The sequence below is a fragment of the Cervus canadensis genome, chromosome 3 (genome assembly GCF_019320065.1).
Source record: "Cervus canadensis isolate Bull #8, Minnesota chromosome 3, ASM1932006v1, whole genome shotgun sequence".
In the NCBI taxonomy this organism is placed as follows: domain Eukaryota; kingdom Metazoa; phylum Chordata; class Mammalia; order Artiodactyla; family Cervidae; genus Cervus; species Cervus canadensis.
Window position 1 is genome coordinate 99,231,848 of NC_057388.1, and position 22,101 is coordinate 99,253,948.

Here is a 22,101-nt window from a genome sequence, read left to right on the forward strand (position 1 = left end):
ACTGAAGGGAAACACTGTTCTGCTGAAGCCCTGAAGCTTAATCTGCCCGTTGGACCATGCAGCATGAAGTTCCAAATTTTTCTAACCTGCAGGCAAGCAGTTCAGCAACTTATTTTCAAATGCAGATGTTTTAGATGGTTGGAAAAGGAGAGTTGAAAATAACTGTCATACCTAAAATATCACAACATTTTATAGCTAGGCAGGATTGTTTTTAATGATGATCTAGTGTCCTAATTTACAGGTGGATGGTCTAGGAAGTTCACCCTACCGTTAATATGGCCCCTTGAGGATTAGAACTTGGCAAGTAAGCTTTACTGCACCATAATCTTATCGGCCTGTCTCATTTCTCTTAAATCATTCATATAGGGGGCGATAGGAAGGATGTGTGTCTTTATGCAGTAATTGGGGAAACTAGACTGCAAACTCTATGAGGCCAGGGACCATGGGGAGGGGTGATGTATAGGCATGCATCCCCTGTGCCTAGTGCATGCCCAACACTCTGCAACTGTTGGTTGGCCAGCAATGAATGGGAGAAGGAAAGAAAACATTCTTGATTGACTGGCATGGTCTCCACCCTACAGGTGCTGGTCAGGGGAAGAGGTGGGAGGACAGAGAATTAGAACTGCCCTCTGGTGGTCTGCCTGTGACCTGACTTCTCTGCCGTCTCTTACTCGCCAGGATCTATTCACTGCGTTGTGGATGCTTTGGAACTGTGGTGTTGGAGAAGACTCTTGAGAGTCCCTCGGGCTGCAAGGAGATCCAACCAGTCCATCCTAAAGGAAATCAGTCCTGAATATGCATTGGAAGGAGGACTGATGCTGAAGTTGAAACTCCAATACCTTGGCCACCTGATGTGAAGAACTGACTCATTTGGATCTGATGCTGGGAAAGATTGAAGGCAGGAGGAGAAGGGGATGACAGAGGATGAGATGATTGGATGGCCTCACCGACTCAATGGACATCAGTTTGAGTAAACTCCAGGAGTTGGTGATGGACAGGGAGGCCTGGCTTACTGCAGTCCCATGGGGTCGCAAAGAGTAGGACAGGACTGAGTGACTGAACAGAACATTGTGGCCAGAGATGTTTAAAATGCAAATCAGATCACGTCATTCCCTTGACCCTCCCTGTCTTCCCATTCCGTTGCCTATAACGTCGTCAGAGCTCCTTACTACCTTGGCCTGTCTTGCCCACCTTTCCGCCTTCACCCCTGTCACCTACTCCTTAGTTCTCTCTGCTTCACCCACACTGGTCCCTGACTTGGTAAACTGACTCAGACTTTACCGCTTTTGCCCTGATTGTTCCCTCCCTCAGGCTCTTTTCCTCTAGAAAAGAGGACCTTGCTTGACCTGCTCCTTCTCACCTTCAGGTCTCAGATTACCCCTTAAGGGAGAGGCCTAACTTAAAATAGTTCTCTCCACCCACTCTCTATCACCTGTTTTCATTTTCTTGTGTACATGTTGTTGTTCAGTGGCTAAATCGTGTTGGACTCTTCGAGACCCCATGGACTGTAGCCCGCCAGGCTCCTCTGCGCTCGACTGTGTCCCCGAGTTTGCTCAAATTCATGTCCATAATGAATGAGCGGTTTACATCACTGCCTAAAATTCTCTGATTGGGCGCCGGGCCCTAAAACAGTGTTTGCCTTTTAGGCTTCTCATAAAATATTGTTGAGCGACAGGGGGATAAGTGGTAAGGATGAATGGATGAATAAGTGAGTGAGCAGTGAAGTCGCTCAGTCGTGTCCGACTCTTTGGGACCCCATGGACTGTGGCCCGCCAGGCTCCTCGGTTCCAAGGGATTCTCCAGGCAAGAATACTGGAGTGGGTTGCCATTTCCTTCTCCAGGAGATCTTCCCGACAGAGGGACTGAACCCAGGTCTCCCGCATTGTAGGCAGACGCTTTACCGTCTGAGCCACAAGGATGGAGATCAAATAAATGTTTGATCAAAACCCGAAGGCAGTCCCCTCGCGGCGGCGGCCCCTGCAGACCGCGCCCTCCCTGCGCGCCAGGAACCCGCGGCGGAACCCGAGGGCGGCGGTAGCTGTTTCCCTTCAAAGAGCGGGGGACTCTTAAGGGAGCACACAGGAAAGGCAGGGCGGCGAGCGGGACCAGCCGTGGTGAGTGCGGCGGTGCTGGCGCTGGGAGCCAGGACCGGGTTTCGGGGACCGTGCAAGCGCTGACACGCTGGACTCGGGGGTGTGGGGCGGAGCCCCGGGGGCCGGGCCTAGGTGGCCGCTGTCGGAACGCCGCTGCGGACGGAGGGTGTGGGAGCGAGGGCCGGGCGGAGCGGCACTGGGAGAGCTCCGAGCATCGCATGGCGGGGTTCCTGTTGCCCCTGCGGGAGGCATATGTCCTGGGCTCTGGCCCCAGAGCTGTCGCTAACTTGTGCGACCCTTTCCTTTTCTTGGGGACGGGGGTAAGGTGGGGGGTGGGTTGGGGAGAAGAGAGCGATTCAGCTAACTTATTTGCAAAATACGGTTGATTCATTCATTTCAGCCGCGTTACTAGGTTCTGTTTGTTAGAACCTGTTTTGTGAGGGTTCAACGTCTAAGGAAAGCCCCACCGTTTGTGAGGGGGGTCGAATACAATTGGAATTTGGGAGTTCTTAGGGGAAAAGCAAACATGCATTTCGGAGGAGCCGTGCAGCCATTATTTCTCCAATGGCTATTATATGCCAACTTTTATTTTTTTATAAAATAAAATAAATTTATTTTTATAAAAAAAATATATATATATTTTACTGTGATTGGGGAATAAGAATTCTGTTGGGTACTTAGAAAGCATATACATTGGTAACTCACATGTTGCATATTGTGATGATGACCTAAATAAGGAGATATTTACAAAGTGCTTCCACACCTGGTACAATGGTAACTTTACCGCCAAATGAGTTGATCAGAGCAGGTGTATCCTCATTTTGGGGTCGCAAAGAATCGGACACGACTGAGAGACTGAACTGAACTGATCCTCATTTATTCATGAAAACATAAGAGATGGGTTAAATGACTTACCCAGGCTCTCACTGCCAATAAGTGACAAAAGTAGGACTTGAATCTAAGCCGAAGTCTTAGACCAGTGTTCTTTCCGCTGCTCTAGGCTGCTTGCATGTTTCTGCACTAGTTTTATAATGCATAGACCCATTCATTTGTGACGCAAGGCAGTTCCAGTGGGTCATGGGTGGCCTTAAAACAGACTCTTAAAACTCTTAAATTGTTCTCTAATTTCTGTCCTTGCCCTGGGTATTTTATCTGCACTCCATCTTGACCTCCCGCACACTGAATCCCAAATCTATATCTTCTATCCAGTTTCTCCTGGCTTCTAACTGCTAAGTCCACATACCCATTGATCATTTCCATTGGATCCCCCATGGGAATCTCAAACTCAGCATCTCCTACACAACATATAACACCTTTCTTCATGAACCTACTTCCCAGATCTCATGACTGAAATCATTATTCAATAAGTTGCCCAGGTACTAACCTGGCTTGGTACCTCTTCTTTCACCATCTATAATCAGTTGATCACGGATGAACGTGTTAGTTGCTCAGTTGTGCCCGACTCTTTTCGACCCCACGGACTGTAGCCCACAGGGCTCTTCTGTCCATGAGATTTTTCCAGGCAAGAATACTGGAGTGGGTTTCCATTCCCTTCGCCAAGGAATCTTCCCAACCCAGGAATTGAACCCAGGTCTCCTGCATTGTAGGCAGATTCTTTACGGTGTGAGCTACCAGGGAAGCCCTAATTGATGACTCAGTGCTGCCAAGTTCATCCCCCTTTGTTCTTTCCTTCATTTATGTGTCTAGAGATTGTAATAACTTCCTGCTGGCTCTTTGTAGCTTCAGCTCAGCTTCTTCCATCCCATTTTCCGTTTTGTTACAAAGTGATCTTTCTACAGTCCAAATGTGATCCTGTCCCTCACTTACTTAAATCCCTTCAGGGTTTTTTATTATCGTCAATATAATTTCCAAAGTCTTTAGCATGGATTGGAGGTCCTGCCTGATGTTTTCCAAACCTCCTGGATCTTCCCCATCCTTTATCTTCAAACTACTTTTTGTCAGAGTGTGGTGCTGACCTCCGTGAGCGGCACGGGAGTACTGGTTAATAATGAACATGATGATGCTGAAAATGGCCTCTGCGCAGGTACCCAATCGAATCTGGGAGGCAGAGTTTTGGGTGAAGAAGAAAAGCATAGCTTTATCGCTTTGCCAGGCAAAGGGGGACACAGCGGGATTGTGCCCTCAAAACCTGTGTGTCTCAACTCTGGGGGACTTGGTGAGGAGTTTTATAGGAATGGTTTACAGGCAGGGTTGTTAATAAGGATCAGCTGTGCAGGGCCTGCTCTCCTTTAATCTGGCCTCAGGTGGGTTTCTGATGCGCTTCTGTGATTCTCAAGGTTATCATACTGTGACCTTCTCTGGGATGAAGAATACTTCATCAAGTAATTAACATGTTCCATTTGTTGGGGGTTTTAGTTCTGGGGAAAGTGCCAGGAATCTTGTTTATCACTTGAGGCAGAACCAGGACTTTGCCCCCCAAGGCTGCACTATTGTCTTGTTTTTGTTTTTTTAATTTCTCCTCCCTTGTCTCTCTATCCCCCTCCCTTCCCTGATTAGCAGCTGTTTGAACCTGCCCTTTGGGACTTGGGGAAGGTCAAGAAGTGGGGGACACAGGCTTTTGTGCTGAGGAGCTTCACAGGTACTGGTCTGTTTCACTGACAGCCCGACCAGAATAAGTCAGAATCTTGGGGTCATGCCCAGGAATCCGGATTTTAAACAAGTTCTTTGAATTTTAACAAGATTTACACTAGAGTTTGAGAGGCCTTGTTCTCACTTTCCAGACTGATCCTGTTTCCTATCTACACCTGACGACACACTTGTGTTTCTCTGATTATACCTTTCTGTCATTGATGCCTTTGTGCGCAGAAGTCTCCTTAGCTGCTTTTTTGGCGTTTCTCCTCATTGTTCAAGACCCAGGGTACGTGTGATACCTTCTGGGAAGACTTCCCCAATCATGGACCACCCTGTCACCTTCAGTCCACATTAGGTCATTCTTGTGGCTTCTCCCAGAGCCCTGACTTAGCCCTCAAAAGCCTTCCCCCTGTGTTACAACCATAAGTTATGTAATTGTTTTGTACTTGGGGCTTTCACAGTTGCCAGCACTTGAGAATAGAGACTTGTGCTTCTCTGTCTAGCAGCCAGCCCAGAGCCTAGCACGTTGAATGAATGAGCGCTCTCAGGCCAGATGGAGAGGCATCTAATTATCACATGTGCTTTTGGCTTCCTTTATGTGCCATCCTGCACTGCGGCCCTGATTCACAGGAAGGTGGGTTCCCTGGCACGGGTTTCACACGTGACTGGTGATAAGGATGTGTCTGGTCTTAGGAATTTTAACCAGTGGTGGCGGTAAAGAAAAAATTAAGTAGTGACACTTGTTAAAGACTGGTCAGACAGACTTCACTCCAGGGTGGGGAGAGGCATCTGGGTGGATGTAGAAACCACTGCAGGCATGGTCTTGGACTGAGGGGAAGAGCTTGGACTCAACCCTGACTCCAGTGAGGACAAATGGGCGTTCATAGCCAAGGAGCAGGGTGGCATCAGTGGATGGAAAATTGCTAAAGAAATGTCAGGGGTAAAGGGGACTCTTACTAGGTGACCCAGTAGAATCCTTGCTAAAGGCAGACCAGGGTGATAAGATATCCAGGGTGGTCAGATTCCAATGGTGTGGATGGGAGATTTTCACTAAACTACGTTAGTAGGAGTCTTGCTCAAATTGGATTCTAAAAGGGCCTAGGGGGAAGCCCAAGGTAGGTCCTAGTCCAGCAGAACTCAGAGCCTGATTCAAGTTTCTGGTCAAGAAGAGAGTCCCTGTGGTTAAATGGAGTAATAAAAGAACTAACTTGTGCTAAGTCACTTCAATTGTGTCCAACTTTTTGCAAACCTGTGAACTGTAGCCTGCCAGGCTCCTCTGCCCATGGGATTCTCCAGGCAGGAATATTGGAGTGGGTTGCATTCCCTCCTCCAAAGGATCTTCCTGACCCAGGGATCGAACCCACATGTTTTACATCTCCTGCATTGGCAGGCAGGCTCTTTACCACTAGTCCTGCCAAAGAACTAGAATCAGCAAAAGCAGCTGTTCCCGTGCTGCCCCCACGCCCATCAGCATTGGTCTATTTACCTCAGTTAAAAAGGTTCTGTCTAGAAAATAATTTATCTTCAGAAAATTTAAAAAATACATTGCAATTTGAAACATAAATACCACCTGTTATCTCACAAGAGGGAATTACTACAAAGTCTCGTGTGTTTATTTCTGTTTTTTTCAATTATGTTTGTGTTTGAACAAAATTGGTAAATGGCAATTACATAAGACTTTTAAATCCTGTTAATTTTACTTAAAATTATATTTTTTAGTTTTTTCTACATCAAAAATTCTTAGTGAAAAAAAATTTAATGTAGGTGGGGGAAAAGTGTTCCTTGACCCTCAGAGGGTCTCTACCTGGGTCTGGAAATTAAATTGACAAAGACAGATTAACAGGAGCAAAGCATGCAAGTTATCTAGTGTAAGTTTTACATGATATGAGAGCCTTCATAAGGAAATGAGGACCCAGGGGTTTGAATAGACCATCATGGAGAAGCATGATAGTGTAAAGAGTATGAGGTAATTGTAGCAGATGGAAACCTTAGAGAGGCCTGCGTGTTAAGGAGTCTTTGTCGACAAAGCAAGCACCGCTCACTGGAGGGTTTTATGATCTGTTTAAGAAACAGCAAGGTGGGGAGATGGTCAGAGTGACCTTCCTGCTTCTCCTATTTTCCAAACCTTTTCTGAGTAAGATATCCATCCTCACAATGTGCCATGTTTGGGGTAGCATGTCTTGAACCCCATCTCATTCCACAGTTATTTATCAAATGGCTGTTATGCGCCAGATCTTATTTTGGACATGGGGATTCTGCAGTGAACCAGAGCAGTCAAAGTCCTTACTCATGGAGTTTACATTCCAGTGGGATAGTAAACTAACACATACGGACCACCACATGATAAGCGCGGTGAAGAAAAACAGAAGTACATATGGTCACTTTTTTTTTTTTCACTTTTTTGTTTTTATTTATTTATTTTTTAATTGGTGGTGGTTGCAGCTATGAAATTAAAAGACACTCCTTGGAAGGAAAGTTATGACCAACCTAGACAGCATATTAAAAAGCAGAGACATTACTTTGTCCACAAAGGTCCGTCTGGTCAAGGCTATGGTTTTTCCAGTAGTCATGTATGGATGTGAGAGTTGGACTATAAAGAAAGCTGAGTGCTGAAGAATTGACTCTTTTGAACTGTGGTGTTGGAGAAGACTCTTGAGAGTCCCTTGGACTGCAAGGAGATCCAACCAGTCCATCCTAAAGGAGATCAGTTTTGGGTGTTCATTGGAAGGACTGATGTTGAAGCTGAAACTCCAATACTTTGGCCACCTGATGCAAAGAGCTGACTCATTTGAAAAGACCCTGATGCTGGGAAAGATTGAGGGTAGGAGGAGAAGGGGACAACAGAGGATGAGATGGTTGGATGGCATCACCGTCTCATTGGATGTGGGTTTGGGTGGACTCCGGGAGTTGGTGATGGAGAGAGAGGCCTGGCATGCTGCGGTTCATGGGGTCGCGTAGAGTCGGACACAACTGAGTGACTGAACTGAACTGAATTACTTTACAATACTGGGTGGTTTTTGCCATACACTGACATGAGTTTGTTTTTGAGTGTGCATGCTCGGTGGCTCAGTTATGTCCGACTTTTTCCAACTCCATGCATTACAGCCCACCAGGCTCCTCTATCCGTGGAACTTTCTAGGCAAGCATACTGGAGTGGGTTGCCACAAAGTTATGCTAATTTACCTTCCTTATAGTAGTTTGTGAGTGTCTGTCTCATTTTGTCATCAGTGAATACAATCATTTTAGAATTTTGTTCATTTTATGGGTGAATGGAGATAGTTCTTTGTAATTTGCGTGTCTTTGATTACCTTGGAAGTTGAGCATTTTTACAGTTATGTACATTTCCTCTTCATTGAGTTTTCTCTGAATGTTCTTTTATTGAGGGCCTGGTTGTTTTCTGTTTTAAATAACCCTTTTACATCACTGATTTGATTACTAGTTTGATGATAAGCACTTTATATGTAATGGATAAACAGATACTTTTAAACAGGTATAGTGACTGTAAAAAGAAAGCGAAGACAGGACTCCTAGAATTCCTTTCCTCTTCCTTCTAAGAAAAAGTGATGAAAGAAGAATAAGTATAATTTAGGTGGAAAGAAGTGAAGAAAGAAAGGAAATGTAGGTGGGCAGGTAAGAAGATGAAGTGTCTAGGAAGGAAAAGGAGGAAGGAAGGAAGACATGTAGAGGATGAAAGAAGGGAGAGGATGAAAGCGTAGGGCCCACATGATTCCCTGGATAATTATATTTTTCTTTTCTGCCTCTACTGATCTAGCAAATCCCTAAGAGAAGATGACTGTGTTCTTTAAAACACTTCGAAATCATTGGAAGAAAACGACAGCTGGGATCTGCCTGCTGACATGGGGAGGCCACTGGGTCTATGGGAAACACTGGTAAGCCTCTGACAGCGCGCCACCCCACCCCACCTTCACGGGCAACACGGAACAGTCCACCCTCGCTGAGGGTTATGGCTGTTGCTACTGTGGGGTGAAGGTCTGAGGAAATAACTGTGTCCTCTGTTCAGGATGTCTTTAAGGTACCATAGTTACTTCTCATAGTGTAGTCTTGAGACTTTTAAAAAGGCCCCATTAAGTCTCTAGCACTGAGTCAGAGGCCTCATTCTTAATTGGATCTGAAACAGCTTGAACCGGAAGTGTAGCAGGAGCCTGAAGGCTTCATTTTGCTGTCTCTACCTTTGACCTTCAGGGTCACTGCTTAGAATGCAGACCTCCATTGTCCTGCGTAGCTTGCTTTTCTCAACTTCTCTCCTGCATGCTGTGGTGCAACTTAGCACCCCCGCCCCTTTTAAAATATTGTGATAAAAATCACTAGCAGAAAATTTACCACTGTGACCATTTGTAAGTGTATGCTCAGTAGCATGCAGTATATCATTTTGTCATACAATAGATCTCTAGGACTCTTTCATCTTGCAAAACTGAAACTCTGTGCCCATTGAACAGAAATGTCTCTGTCCTCCTTCCAGCCCCTTGCAACCACCATTCCACTTTCTGTTTCTGTAAGTTTGACTGCTTTAGATACTTCATATGAGTGGAATCATGCAGTGTTTGTCTTTTGTAACTGGCTTATTTCACCTAGCATGGTGTCCTTAAGGTTCATAGATGTAGCATATGGCAGGATTCCTGTCTTTTTTAAGGCTGGATTGTATGTTTAGACCACATTTCTTATCCACTTATCTACAAATGGACATTTGGGTTGCTTCCTCCTCTTGGCTGTTGCATAGTGCTAGTCCATTGGACTTGGGTGTGCAGATATGGCTGCAACATCTTGTTTTCAGTTCTTTTGGATATATATCCAGAAGTAGGATTGCTGGATTAATGGTATTTCTGTTTTTAATTTTTGAGGAAGCTCCATACTGTTTTCTGTAGTGGCTGTACCATTTTACAGTCCCAGCTGCCCAAGGGTCCAACTTCTCCACGTCTTTATCAACGCTTATTTTTCACACTGCCCCCGCTCCCCCCACCCCCCACCCCGGCCACCATTACTGGCCATACTAATGGGTGTGATATATGGCCTTTTGTGGTTTTGATTTGCAATTCTCTAATGGTCAGTGATGTTGAACATTTTTTCATGTTTGCTGGCCATTTGTTTATCTGTTTGTTTGTTCACTGTTAGCATATGAAAACATGACTGATTTTTGTATTCTGCAACTTTGCTGAATTTGTTTATTCTGATTTTGTGTGTGTGTGTGATCTCCAGTATTTTCTACATATAAGATTATGTCATCTGCAAACATGATTTTACTTCATCCTCTCCAATTTGGATGCCTTTTATTTCTTTTTCTTGCCTAATTGCTCTGGCTAAGATTCCCGGTACTATATGCAGTAGAAGTGGTAAGAGCAGGCATCCTTGCCTTGTTCCTGATCTTTAAGGAAAAGCTTTCGACCTTCACTGTTGAATATGATGTCAGCTGTGGGCTTTAATACATGTTCTTTATTGTATTGAGGTAGTCTCCTTCTATTGTCCTTTTTAAAAAAAATGTATATATCCCCCAACTTTTCACATAACAGTCCTAACACAATTTTTTTTTATACTAACCTAGTTTTTTTTCCTTGAGAAAATCTTCCCCTGAACTCTCTTGAGTAGAAGCTACTCTTACCTTCAAATGTGTTGGCATTCTTTTAGCTTCTCAGTACCTATTCCAAACCATTACTCTTTCTTCATCTTATAAAAAAATCTCCTCTCTTTTGAGGCTCATAACACCTGACTATATCATAAAACCATAAAAACCATAAACCTCCCAGATTTCTGGAGTCTCATCTCTTGCACTAGACTCAGACTTCAAAGCCTGCCTTATCAATATTCTTTTCTCTTTTTTAAGTCTTGTTATCTTTCTGAACGCCCTGAGTGTTTATGTGAATGACCCATCCAATAGCACCTTGTCTTTCCTTTCCCTGACTTCATCTATTCCTGTCACTGTAAGCCTTTGCCTCTTTCAACATCCATTCTCATTGGTTGAATGCTGAACCTTATTATCACTTGTCCCTGTTCCTCTCTTGAAATATGGAACTTCGGCATCTGAATCTTTCATGTCAGCCTTCTGTTATTCCAGTTTTCTTCCTTTTCTCCCCTTTTTCAGTGTTATCAACTTTGTGTCCCTTGGGCCCTCCATTTTCTTCCCAATCTATCACTCATCCCTGCCTTCTTCACTTTCTTCTGTCCTTGGTTCCTCTATCCAACGTATTACACAGCTTCTCAACACCGTTTTTCATATGTTCTCCCTGGCCTTTTCACAATCTCATTTCCTCCTCCTCTTCTAAGTTAAATCTTTTTGAATAGATTCCCTCTGCTTCCCTACCTCCTGCCCATACTACATCCTGTCTGGTCTTCATTAGAATTAGTCTTGCCAGTTTTATTCCTCATCCTTTTTGACTGCTCAGCTTTAGACACAGTTGACTCTTCCTGAAACATTTTTTTCCCTTGACTTCTGACTGCCAGAGTCCTGTTTTCTTCCTACTCTTCTAGCTGTTTAATCTCACTTTTCACTTCTCCCTTCTACTCAGACATTAGAGAAGTATTAATAGTTCTCTAGGACTCTGTCCTAAGGGCTTCCCTGGTGGTCAGATGGTAAAGAATCTTGCCCGGAACACAAGAGATCCAGGTTTAATCCCTGGGTTGGCAAGATGCCCTGGGGAGGAAAATTACAACCCACTCAGTATTCTTGCCTGGAGAATTCCATGGACAGAGGAACATGGCGGGCTACAGTCCATGGAACCCCATGCAGATTTGCACAGATTTGACCACGACTGAGTGACTTTCACACACACACACACACACACACACACAGAGGACTCTGCCCTAGGTCCTCTGCTCACTTTATACCCTTTCCTTATACAGTCACATCCACTTGCAGTGGCGTCACTGTCAGCTATAGATAGACAAACCCCAGGTTCATATTTCCATAAAGACCTCTTCTTCTGAGCTCCAGACCTCTGCATGTATTCAGCTGCTTACAATTTGTCTCCTTGGATAATTCCCGGGTGCCTCCAAACTCAACAGACTAAAAATTAAAAATAAAATCAAAAGCTTTCCTGGCAAGCCTGTTCCTTTTCAGTGATTGGTACCACTCATCATCCATGTAGTTTCCCAAACGGAAAAGTTGAACATCATTCTCCATTCATCCTCTGTCTTATTTCCCACATTCAGGTTATGGCATTCTAAGTGACTTTGCTTCTTTTGTATCAACTTTGTTCAGTTTTCTTTTGTCCTTCCTCACTGTCACCACCTTTGTCTTTACTACCATCATCTCTGGCCTGGATTCTTACTAAATGCCTTCTGACTGTTCTCCTTGCATCTACTCTTGCCTGCTTCTAAGCTGCTTTGCACAACACTGCCAGTACCATACTGTCTTAATTACTGAAGCTTTGTAATGTATTTTGAAATTAGTATTAGACCTTTAACTTTCCTCTTTTTCAGAATTCTCTTGGCTATTCAGGGCCCCTTGAGATTCCATATGCATTTTAGGATATTACTGACAAACTCAAACTTTTTGGCCAGCCCAATTCAGGTCTTCCAAAATGCCATGTCCCATTTCTTTTAGGGTCCCTTGGAGGGCCTCCAGGAGTGTTCCCTCCTGGAACACTCTTCCCTTCTCTTCTTCCCCAGACAACTACTATTTCCCCAGGTCTCAAATGTTACTTCTTCCCTGCCCCCTCCAGACTAGGCAGTCTTCTCATCATTCTCTCCATAGTACTATGAACTGCTGTGTAATTGTTGTTGTTCAGTCGCTTAGTTGTGTCTCTTTGCAGCCCCATGGACTGCAGCATGCCAGGATTCCTTGTCTTTCGCTATCTCCCAGACTTTGCTTGGATTCACATCCATTGAGTTGGTGATACGATCTAACCATCTCATCCTCTGCCACTCTCTTCTTTTGCCTTTGATCTTTCCCAGCATCGGGATCTCTTCCAGTGAGTCATCTCTTTGCATCAAGTAGCCAAAGTATTGGAGCTTCAGCTTCATCATCAGTGCTTCCAGTGAATATTCAGGACTGATTTCTTTTAGGATTGACTGGTTTGATCTCCTTGCTATCCAAGGAACTCTCAAGAATCTTCTCCGGCACCACAATTCAAAAGCATCAATTCTTTGGCGCTCAGCCTTCTTTATGGTCCAACTCCATGTAATACTCATTACTGTTGTAGTTTTTTTGTTCTGTTTGTTTCTTCTATCATAAGACTGCAGGCAGGGGCCCTGTTTGTCTTTCTCAATGTCATCCCCAAGGCCAGCACATAGAAAGTACTTGACATATATTTTATTTATCGAGGCAAGAACAAACAAAAGAAAGAAGGTCTGAGTTCTCAGCAAAATCTCAACCATTTTGATTGGCTCCTTCTGAATTCACAAACCCAGGCTTTTGAATATCCTCCTGAAGAAGATACACTCAAGCCATAGTCAGGTTACTCTTCCATCTTCACAAATTTATTTTGAAATAGTCATGAATTTCCTCAGTTTCCTGCTTCACCTTCTTTATGCTCGTTCCTAGACAACCTGAACTCCTACTTCAAAGAGAAAGAACATCAGCAGTTACCTCTGTGTGCACATGTCTGTTCTTTTTGTCTCGTTGTATGAAGTTGTATCCTGCCCAGGGCCAGCCCCTCCAACCCTCATATAGATCCAGTTCTTCCTCCTCTGTTGGTTATCCTCTTCCTTGCTTGTAGCTTTTTAAATTTGTATTGGAGGATAGTTGCTTTACAATGTGTTCGTTTTGGCTGCACAACAAAGTGAGTCAGCTCTGTGTATACATATGTCCCCTGCTTTTTCGATTTCCTTCCCTTTCAAGTTCCCACAGAGCACTGAGTCAAGTTCCCTTTGCTGTGCAGTAGATTCCCATGAGTTACCTGTTTTATACATGCTATCAGTAGTCCTCACTTGTATCTTGAATCCCATCCTTCCTATTTCTTTCCCCCCATTTGTCAAACTGTTCAGAGCTGAGATGTGTCATTTCAGCCGTGTGTTCCCATTTATTTACCGCCCTCTTTCTCCCATTTACACCGCTCCTGACAGCTTGCCTCACACTTGCATGCCTCTCCCTCTTCTTAGAATAAGCTTAGTAAAACTTGGTTTTCTGTCCCATCATTTGATTGACCCTGTTCTTGACGAGGTCATTAATAGCCTCTTAGTTGTTAAATAAAGTAGATACTTTTCAGTCGGTATCTGCCACATTTGATTCTCTTCAGTTACCTTTAGGGCATCTTTTTTTTTTCCTATTGTTTGATATGCCACGTGGCATGGTGGATCTTAGTTCTTTCAGTTTCCCAACCAGGGATCGAACCTGTGCCCCTTGCAGTTGAGCCCTAACCCCTGGACCACCAGGGAGTTCCCGCCTTTAGGGTGTCTTTTTGCCCTGCTTGTGCCCTAGATGCCGGTGTCCCTAGGTCCTGTCCTCATCCCATAAACTTCTTAGGTGATCGTAACCACAGCAGGGTTTTCAGGTGGGATACTTAGATTTTGGAGTCATAGTATTTTCTAGTTCATGTCTTACTTCCCTTGACATCCTATGTGAGGTGCATCCCTGGAGTTGTACCATGCAGTCGACAAGCAGAATATTCTTTCTGAAAGAGAACTCTGATCACGTCACTGTTCTACTGACAACCTGTAAATGGTTCTCCACAGCCTGGAACAAAAAGACCCAACCCCTTAGCATGGCATAAAAGAGCCTGCGTGATCCTGCCCTGTCTTCCTCTCCAGCCTTTTTCTGATTGCTTTTCATCCTCCCTCCACAGCACTTACACTCAACCTCTGTGTTCCGGAAGTCTCTAGAAAAAGACCTCCCTGTTATGTGACTCATTGTCCCTTTGCTTGTGTTCACCCCTCTACCTGGAATATTTCTGCTCTTCTTCACTTGGCCAGCAGCTCAAAAAACGTGTCACCAGGCTGTGTAAAGCATTATTGAATAAGAATAAAAGAAAGCAACGTGTGTAATTACCCTATGCCTGCTGGGCTGCTGGTGCAGGGCTCATTGTTCCCATGTATGTACATGGTCTCCTGTAATCCTCAAGCTAGACCTGTGGGAGAGAGAATGTTACTTCCATATGTAATGAAGACATTGAGGCTCAGAGAAATGAATAACTTGTCTAAAATCGTCTCTCTGCTTATTGGTGAAATTGAGATTTGAACCCAGGTTAATCATGCTCTATGATAAATCCTATGTGCTTTCTTTCCTATTGACCACCTTGGACAGTGATGCTCACTTCAGTATATGAATTCTGCTGCATTGATTAAATGACGTTACCTTTTAGATGCCTTTGTTATGCAGCTTTACTAGAACTGTTCTATTATGTTCCCGTTTCATTTTTCATTGCTCAGATGGAATCAAGCTCCTTTATTCAATAGACAGAATGCATTTATTAGCATTTAGTAGAGACGAGGTGCACACTGGACACATAGCCCAGGGAACGCGGCCCTCATTTCAGAACCTTCTGGGCTCTCTTGGTTGTTCCTTCATGCTCTCAGTGGTTCTCTGTGGCCTCTGTTCATATTCTGGTCTGACTCCCCTCCTCCCTTTTACTCACTGCTCCTACCCTTTCTCTCGGCCTTTTACTTTTCCTCCGTGTCCCCCTTCCCCCTTTTATAAAAGTTTTATTCATTTATTATGGCTGCTCAGGGTCTTTGTTGCTTCCTGTAGTTGCTGCGAGCGGGGGCTGCTTTTCATTGTGGTGGCTTCCCTTTTTGCAGAGCACGGGCTCGAGGCAGGCAGGCTCAGTGGTTGCCCCGCAGCATGTGGGATCTTCCTGGACCAGGGATTGAACCCATGTCCCCTCCCTTAGCAGGCAGATTCTTAACCACTGCATCAGGGAAGTCAGTCCCGCCCCCCTCCCCTGCCCCTTTTAAGCTTCCTTACCTGTTTGTAATTTACAGATGAGTACATTTATTTTTCTTCCATTCTGTGAAAATCTTCAAAGGTACAGCAAACTTGAAAGCATTTTACAATAAACATCTGCCTACCTATTTCTTGGATTCTAGACTTCACTGTATTTGCCTTGTCACTTCGCTATCCATCTGTCCGTCCTCTCGATCTTTCTGATTCATTTCCAAGTAATTTGTCAACATCGATGTACTTCTACCTGAATACCCAACCATGTGGCTCAGTAGTTAGGGTTTAGCGTTTAGTATAAGCGTTGCTTATACTGTTTTTTCCCTTTACAATGAAATTTACATACAGTGAAATATACAGGTTTTAAGCCTGCTTTCGCTGAGTCTTGTCAGCTGCAGACACCTGTGTAACCCAGACTCCTAGTAAGACAGAATGCTGTCATCTGTCCAGGTGCTCGCCTTACGACCCTTCACCATCACTCCCTGTCCCCCACACCCTGAGGCAGTCATTATTCTAATTTCTCTTCCCCACTGTAGACTAATCTTTTTTTTACTTCTAGAACTTTATATGAGAGATATCATATAATATAAACTGTATTCTTTTAGCTTCTTCCTTTTAATTCTTCCTGTTAAGCTTCTTCCTTTTAGCATAATGGCTTTGAGATTCATCCATATTGTTCATTTCTTTTTTTTTGGCTGAGTAGCATTCTAGAAGATAAGCATAAAATAATTATTTTATACTTACACAGAATTATAAGTTTTTTGTTCTTAGCGACTATAATATTTTGCATTCCTCATTTTTAAAAGCAAGCAAATTGTTACTTTATATATATTTGACTTCCTTTCCTTTGGAAGGAAACTGGTGTCTCCTGATACGGGATTCACATACCAGTGAGAATAATTGACTGTGTTTCATTGTTGACTTTATGATTAAATAACGACCCTGGTTTGATAGGTGGGCTTCCCTGGAGGCTCAGCTGGTAAAGAATCCTCCTGCAATGTGGGAGACCTGGGTTTGATCCCTGGGTTGGGAAGATCCCCTGGAGAAGGGAAAGGCTACCCACTCTAGTATTCTGGCCTGGAGAATTCCTTGGACTGTTAATAGTCCATGGGGTCGCAAAGAGTCTGACACGACTGAGCGGCTTTCACTTTCATTTGTAAGGAAAAGCTTGTGTGTGTGTGTATGACAGCTTTGGAAAAAATGACATATGTTATTTTTATCCATCCGATTTTGGACTGCTGTCTTTGTCTTTGGGCACAGTTATTATTTATTTGTGGGTGTTATTTCATGTTGCTGTATTTATAGTTTTTTCTTCTGTGGGAATTTCTCTTCTTTTTTTCTCCTTTCCCCTCAGTTTCAAGGGGAAAAAAAAAAAAAACAAAAACCCTGTGATATTCTCCTCTGCATACTGTCCCTCACAGCAGGTTGCAGTAGTTGACAGGAGCAGCAGGGGCTGCTTTCAGGACTCTGGAAAGAGCAATTGAAGAGGAGGAAATGACCCTCTTTGCGGAAAGTAAAGAGAATTTGAGTATTGCTCATTCCTCTTCAGCTTCTCTCCCCAGGCTTTCTGGGTTCCCTGGGGGAGATTGTGTTCCAGGTTGTTCACTTCATCTTGTCAGCGGTTACCTGCAATGGTCTTTCTCTCATTGGAGCCCTTTCAGCGGCAAGGATCCTGCTAACAGACAGTAGCATGAGAAAGGAGGCACTTCTAACAGTCTGACCTTGGGCTCTCTGAGCCTCAGGTTCATCTGTAAAGTGGGGATAATAACAGTACCTTATGGGATCATTGAAGGCTTGAGGTAACTGAAAAGCTCTTAGCATAGTGCCTGATTGATATCAGGGTTCCATACATGCCAGTAACTCTGAATTAATTTGATGTAACAGGTACTCACTCACTCTGGGAGTTAAAACGAACTACTGCTGGTAACTGGGCAATGAGTGATTCTAGAGCCAGACAGTGGGGAAGGAAGACGAAGATCGGCCAGATGGTGTAATGAGATCTCAGCCTTTTATTTATTTCACCTTTCATGTGTAACAAGACAGCTTAGAAAAGTGTAATTTCAAGAGTGACAGAACATAACCACAAAAGAGGCAGGGCGTAAGTAGTTAAAAAGCCTTGAGCCGTGTCTGAATCCTTGTCCATCTGGTTTGAGCTCAGATCCTTTCATCTTCGGGGACCGTGTCCTTGCTCATCCTGCCTCTGGTCTCTCTCCTCGAGATTCTGGCTGGTGAGGCTTGCCACAGCTTATCGACTAGTCCTCGTGGCTCGGCAGGTGACAGAAGCTCTGCTCTTGCTCAGTTCCGGCTCCCGGTTCTCAGCTTTGTCCTTTGGCTCTGTGCTTCTGCCACCAGTTCGGCCACCCACCTTAGCCTGTGACCCGGGACTTCCTCCTGTTTGTTTCTGGAGCATATAGCCACTCAGCCAGACTTCCTGGTATCTTCTCGGAGAATCTTCAATCCCACGAACATTGTGCATCCCTCCACGTGAAACTTGCAAAGCAGACGTCATATTGTAGCACTGGTCCTGGGCCATGTGTCCCGACGTTTTTATTAATACTGGAATTTTTTTCCATCTGAACATAAGAACGTTAATCTTGATTACGATACATTAATCTTGATTACTATAAGCATTGATAAGAGCCCACCTTTCAATTCTGTGGTCAAAACAATTGCCTAGAAGTAAAACTAAAAATTGCAAGTAAAACTAAATGGTTATGAGTTGGCCCAAGGGGTGTGTTCAGTGTTGTTCAGCTTTATTGAGAACGTAGTGGTGTTAATCATGAGGATCACTAATACTTCATTAGAGCTTGTCACGTGTCAGACACTATTCTAAGCACTTCACATTTATTAGCTCATTTTATCTTCCTAACAACTTTATGAGATGGTTGTTAATCTCAGGCTAGTGTGAGATTAATAGCCCTAGGCAGATGAAGAAGCTGAAGGACAGCAAGATGAAGTCATTTGCCCAGGGTCACACAGCTAGTAAAGGCTTTCCTGGTGGCTCAGATGGTAAAGAATCCATCTGCAATGTAGGAGGCCTGTTTTGATCCCTGGGTTGGGAAGATCCCTTGGAGGAGGGCATGGCAACCCACTCAGTACTCTTGCCTGGAGAATCCCCATGGACTGAGGAGCCTGGCGGGCTACAGTCCATGGGGTTGCAAAGAGTTGGACACGACTGAGCACAACTAGTAAGTGTCAGGACCCTGATTCAAAACCAGGTCCTCCTCGTCACCTCTCCCAGTGGCCCCTTTGTCTTAGGTGACAAATTGCAAACATATTTTCCCAGGCCTTAAGCCCCACGTGGCATAAGATGATGATAGAACGTCGTGCTTCAGGTTGAGCTTCCCTCCAAGTCAGCTGGGTTTGGGTTCGAGCCCTTGCCTTTGTCACTTGCTGATGTGTGACTTTGGGCAAATTCCTCAAGCTTGCTCCACGTCGCTTTTCCGCATCCTCGTGGTATCTCACAACATTATTGTGACCTTAAATGAGATCATCGCACTTTTCTGGCACACATCAAAAAGAGCAACACCTTTTACTTTGGATGAATAAGGCACTGTGTGCTGCGTCCTGTGCTACAAAGTCAGTTGGTTGGGGTGCCTAAGGGAAAACATTACTTGAACATTTCTTTATTATGGAAATTTAGAACATATAAAAATTCAAAGAGTGTGATGAATCCGCATATATCAGCACTCAGCTTCAACAAATACCAGCATTTTACTCTCATTTCCTCTGTCTTCCTCTGTTTTTGTTTTTTCTTTTTTTTTTCTGGAATATTTTAAAGCAAATTCCAGATATATCTTGTAACTATACCCATAAATACGTTAGTACCTTTAATAGTTAAAGAATTTTTAAGAATCACAACGCCATTAACATGGGCCTAACAACATTAAAAATCCTCTGCTGTTGCTACTTAAGTTTAGTCACTAAGTTGTGTCCGCCTCTCTGCAACCCCATGGACTATCGCCTGCCAGGCTCCCCTGTCCATGGGATATCCCAAGCAAGAATACTGGAGTGGGCTGCCATACCCTCCTCCAGGGGATCGTCTCAACCCAGGGATTGAACCCGAGTCCGCCCCATTGGCCGGCGGGTTCTTTACCACTGAGCTACCAGGGGAGCCCCCCTACATCCTTTATGTCTTCTAATATTCAGTCTGTGTTTACATTTTGCCTGTTGATGCCCATTTCTGCTTTATGGTTTTGTTCAAATCAATATCGAAACGAGTTCCACACAGTGTACTTGATGTCTTATCTTTTAAGCCTCATAAACTCCCACCCCCTCCTCCTCTCATAGGATTTATTTGTTTTAGAAACCAGGCATGTCTGCATTTGCCCTGTAGAATTTTTCATCCTCTAGATTTGACAGTTAACGTACATGGTTCAATGGTGGGCAGAGTCATATTGGAGCCTGAAGCAAAAAGAAGAATCAGTAATACAGAGCCTGTATTTAAAACTCTGATATTGTGTTCATCATTTTGATTTTTTTAAAAAATAATGTATTAAAGTGTTTGTCTCCGTTCCTATGTTTTGTGGTGTTCCCTTAAATTTTGCACCTGAGGCAAGTGGCTCCTCCCTCCCTTTGTTCTAGTCCCAGACGTGAGTTGTTTAGCTTGTTCCTCTGTCTTGCCTGGGTCTTGTACACTGGTGATTAGTTCCCTGCTGCTTTTTTTTTTAAAGTCTTTATTGAATTTGTCACCATATTACTTTTATTTTTTTGTTTTGGTTTTTCGACTGCAAGGTATGTGGGATGTTAGCTCCCCAACCAGGGATCGAACCTGAGCCCCCTGCTTTGGAAAGCAACATCTTAACCACGAGACTGCCAGGGAAGTCCCCCGTTCCGACTTCTAGATCTTTGCTCTTCAAAGCACGAGCCATGGTCCAGTGGAACAAGTCACTCCTGGGAGCATGTTACAAATACAGAACCCCAGGGTCCAGCCCAGACCTGCTGAGTCAGAACCCACATTTTAACCGGATCCGCAGGGTCCCTTGCCTGCGCAGTGAAGTCTGAGGAGCACTGTTCTGAAGGTGTGATTCCAATCAGGTTTAGTTGTTGTGGCGAGAGCGCTTCATAGGCGTGTTGTGGATCTTACTGTATCCCATCAGGAAGTACGTGGTGTCTGATTGTCCTGCTTTGGAGGATGTTAAATTGATCAGTGGGTTCACATGTGATCAGGCTGACCCATCCGTGAGAAGGCTGAGAAATCTCTTCCGAGCGTTCCCTGGAGTAACCTGGTGAAGAGGGGGGCCGCTGGATGGATCTGAATGTTGACTTACTCTTACCCATCTGTGACCCTGGATAAGGTGCCTCAGTTCTTGGCCTGTAAGCAAAGATGGATCATGGTTGATCCATCTCACTGGGCTATCACACAGATTTTCTTAGAATCAGGCTTGGCACAAAGCAGGCTCTCCATCAGAGGCATTGCTGTCCTTCTTCTCTTCTTTCCTCATTGGAGAAAGTGTTGTAGCAAAGATGTCTCAAGTGGGTCCTTGCAGAATGGATGGAACGATATTCTGGTTGAGATTCATGACCTGAGCATAGGCAGGAAACGAAAGTGTATGGTGTGTTCTTGGAGACTGGCGAAGAATATGACCTCACTTTTTCTTTTTTCTTCTGTTGAACAGGGGGAAAGCCAGGTGGTGGAAGGCTTTGACTCTAGGCAGTGTATAGTCTTTGGAGCTCAAGGAGAGGAGGATGTCTGGAACAAAGAGGCGGGGGGAAGTTTATTTCTGCTGCCTAGGAGGGAGAAAAACGTGTAGACTGCGAGGGCGGGGGAGTGGCATTTCAGTACTTCACATAGAAGAGAGCAGAGGCCAGAGTGCTGGCGTTAGGAGGGGAAAATAAAAGGGCAGATATGAAGTTGTGGCACTGTGAGCAATGATTGAGTGCGGGATGCCATGCCAGCAGACTTCTGTTTGGTCTGGGTTTTGCTACTTACTGGCCATGTCAAGTTGCTTGACCTCTGAGCCTCCTTTTCCTCACTGGTGAATGGGAACAGTGAGGTCTGTTTAAGCAGGTTACCTGTAAGGATTCAATGAGATGGTGCAGAGATTTCCCTGGCGGTCCAGTGGTTAAGACTCTGCCCTTTCAACACAGGGGATGTGGGTTCGATCCCTGGTTAGGGAAGCAAGATCCCAAACGCCCTGTGGCACAGCCAAAAGGAATTTAAAAAAAAAGAAAAAAATGACGTGATGCATGTCACGTGCTGCACTTCAGTAAATGCTAACTGTGATAATTACAAGATGATTGGTTGTTTGGTTAAAGGAGAGGAAGTTAGGAGAAATCTTTTTTAGCTTCAAGTCTAGGATAATTGACATGAGTTTGTGCAAGCCGTGGGAGATTGTGAAGGACAGGGAAGCCTGGTGTGCCACAGTCCATGGGATCGCAAAGAGTCAGACACGACTGAGTGACTGAACCACAACTAGGATAATTGGTGATACAAAAAGAGGAAGGTCGCCTGGGAAAATTGGTTTAAGGAGGCTGTTACATTTATATTCACTTTTAGATATGTTGAGTTTGAGACCTTGACGGGATGTCCAAGAGGGAATGTCAGATTCCAGGGGGAAATTATGCAGGAGCCACACTTGACCAGACCCA

At 44.4% G+C, this 22,101-nt stretch overlaps 1 protein-coding gene across 1 annotated transcript in view; it reads left to right on the forward strand.

Annotated features, from left to right (window-relative positions):
- Positions 1-2,015: 2,015 nt before the first annotated feature.
- The window catches only part of AGK (acylglycerol kinase), an 86,916-nt gene continuing 66,830 nt past the window's right edge, over positions 2,016-22,101 (forward strand). The window contains exons 1-2 of the mRNA XM_043463893.1: positions 2,016-2,114; positions 8,458-8,575. Of these exons, the coding sequence (XP_043319828.1) occupies positions 8,475-8,575 (101 nt within the window). The 5' untranslated portion in view covers positions 2,016-2,114; positions 8,458-8,474. The remainder of the gene's footprint in view (positions 2,115-8,457; positions 8,576-22,101) is intronic.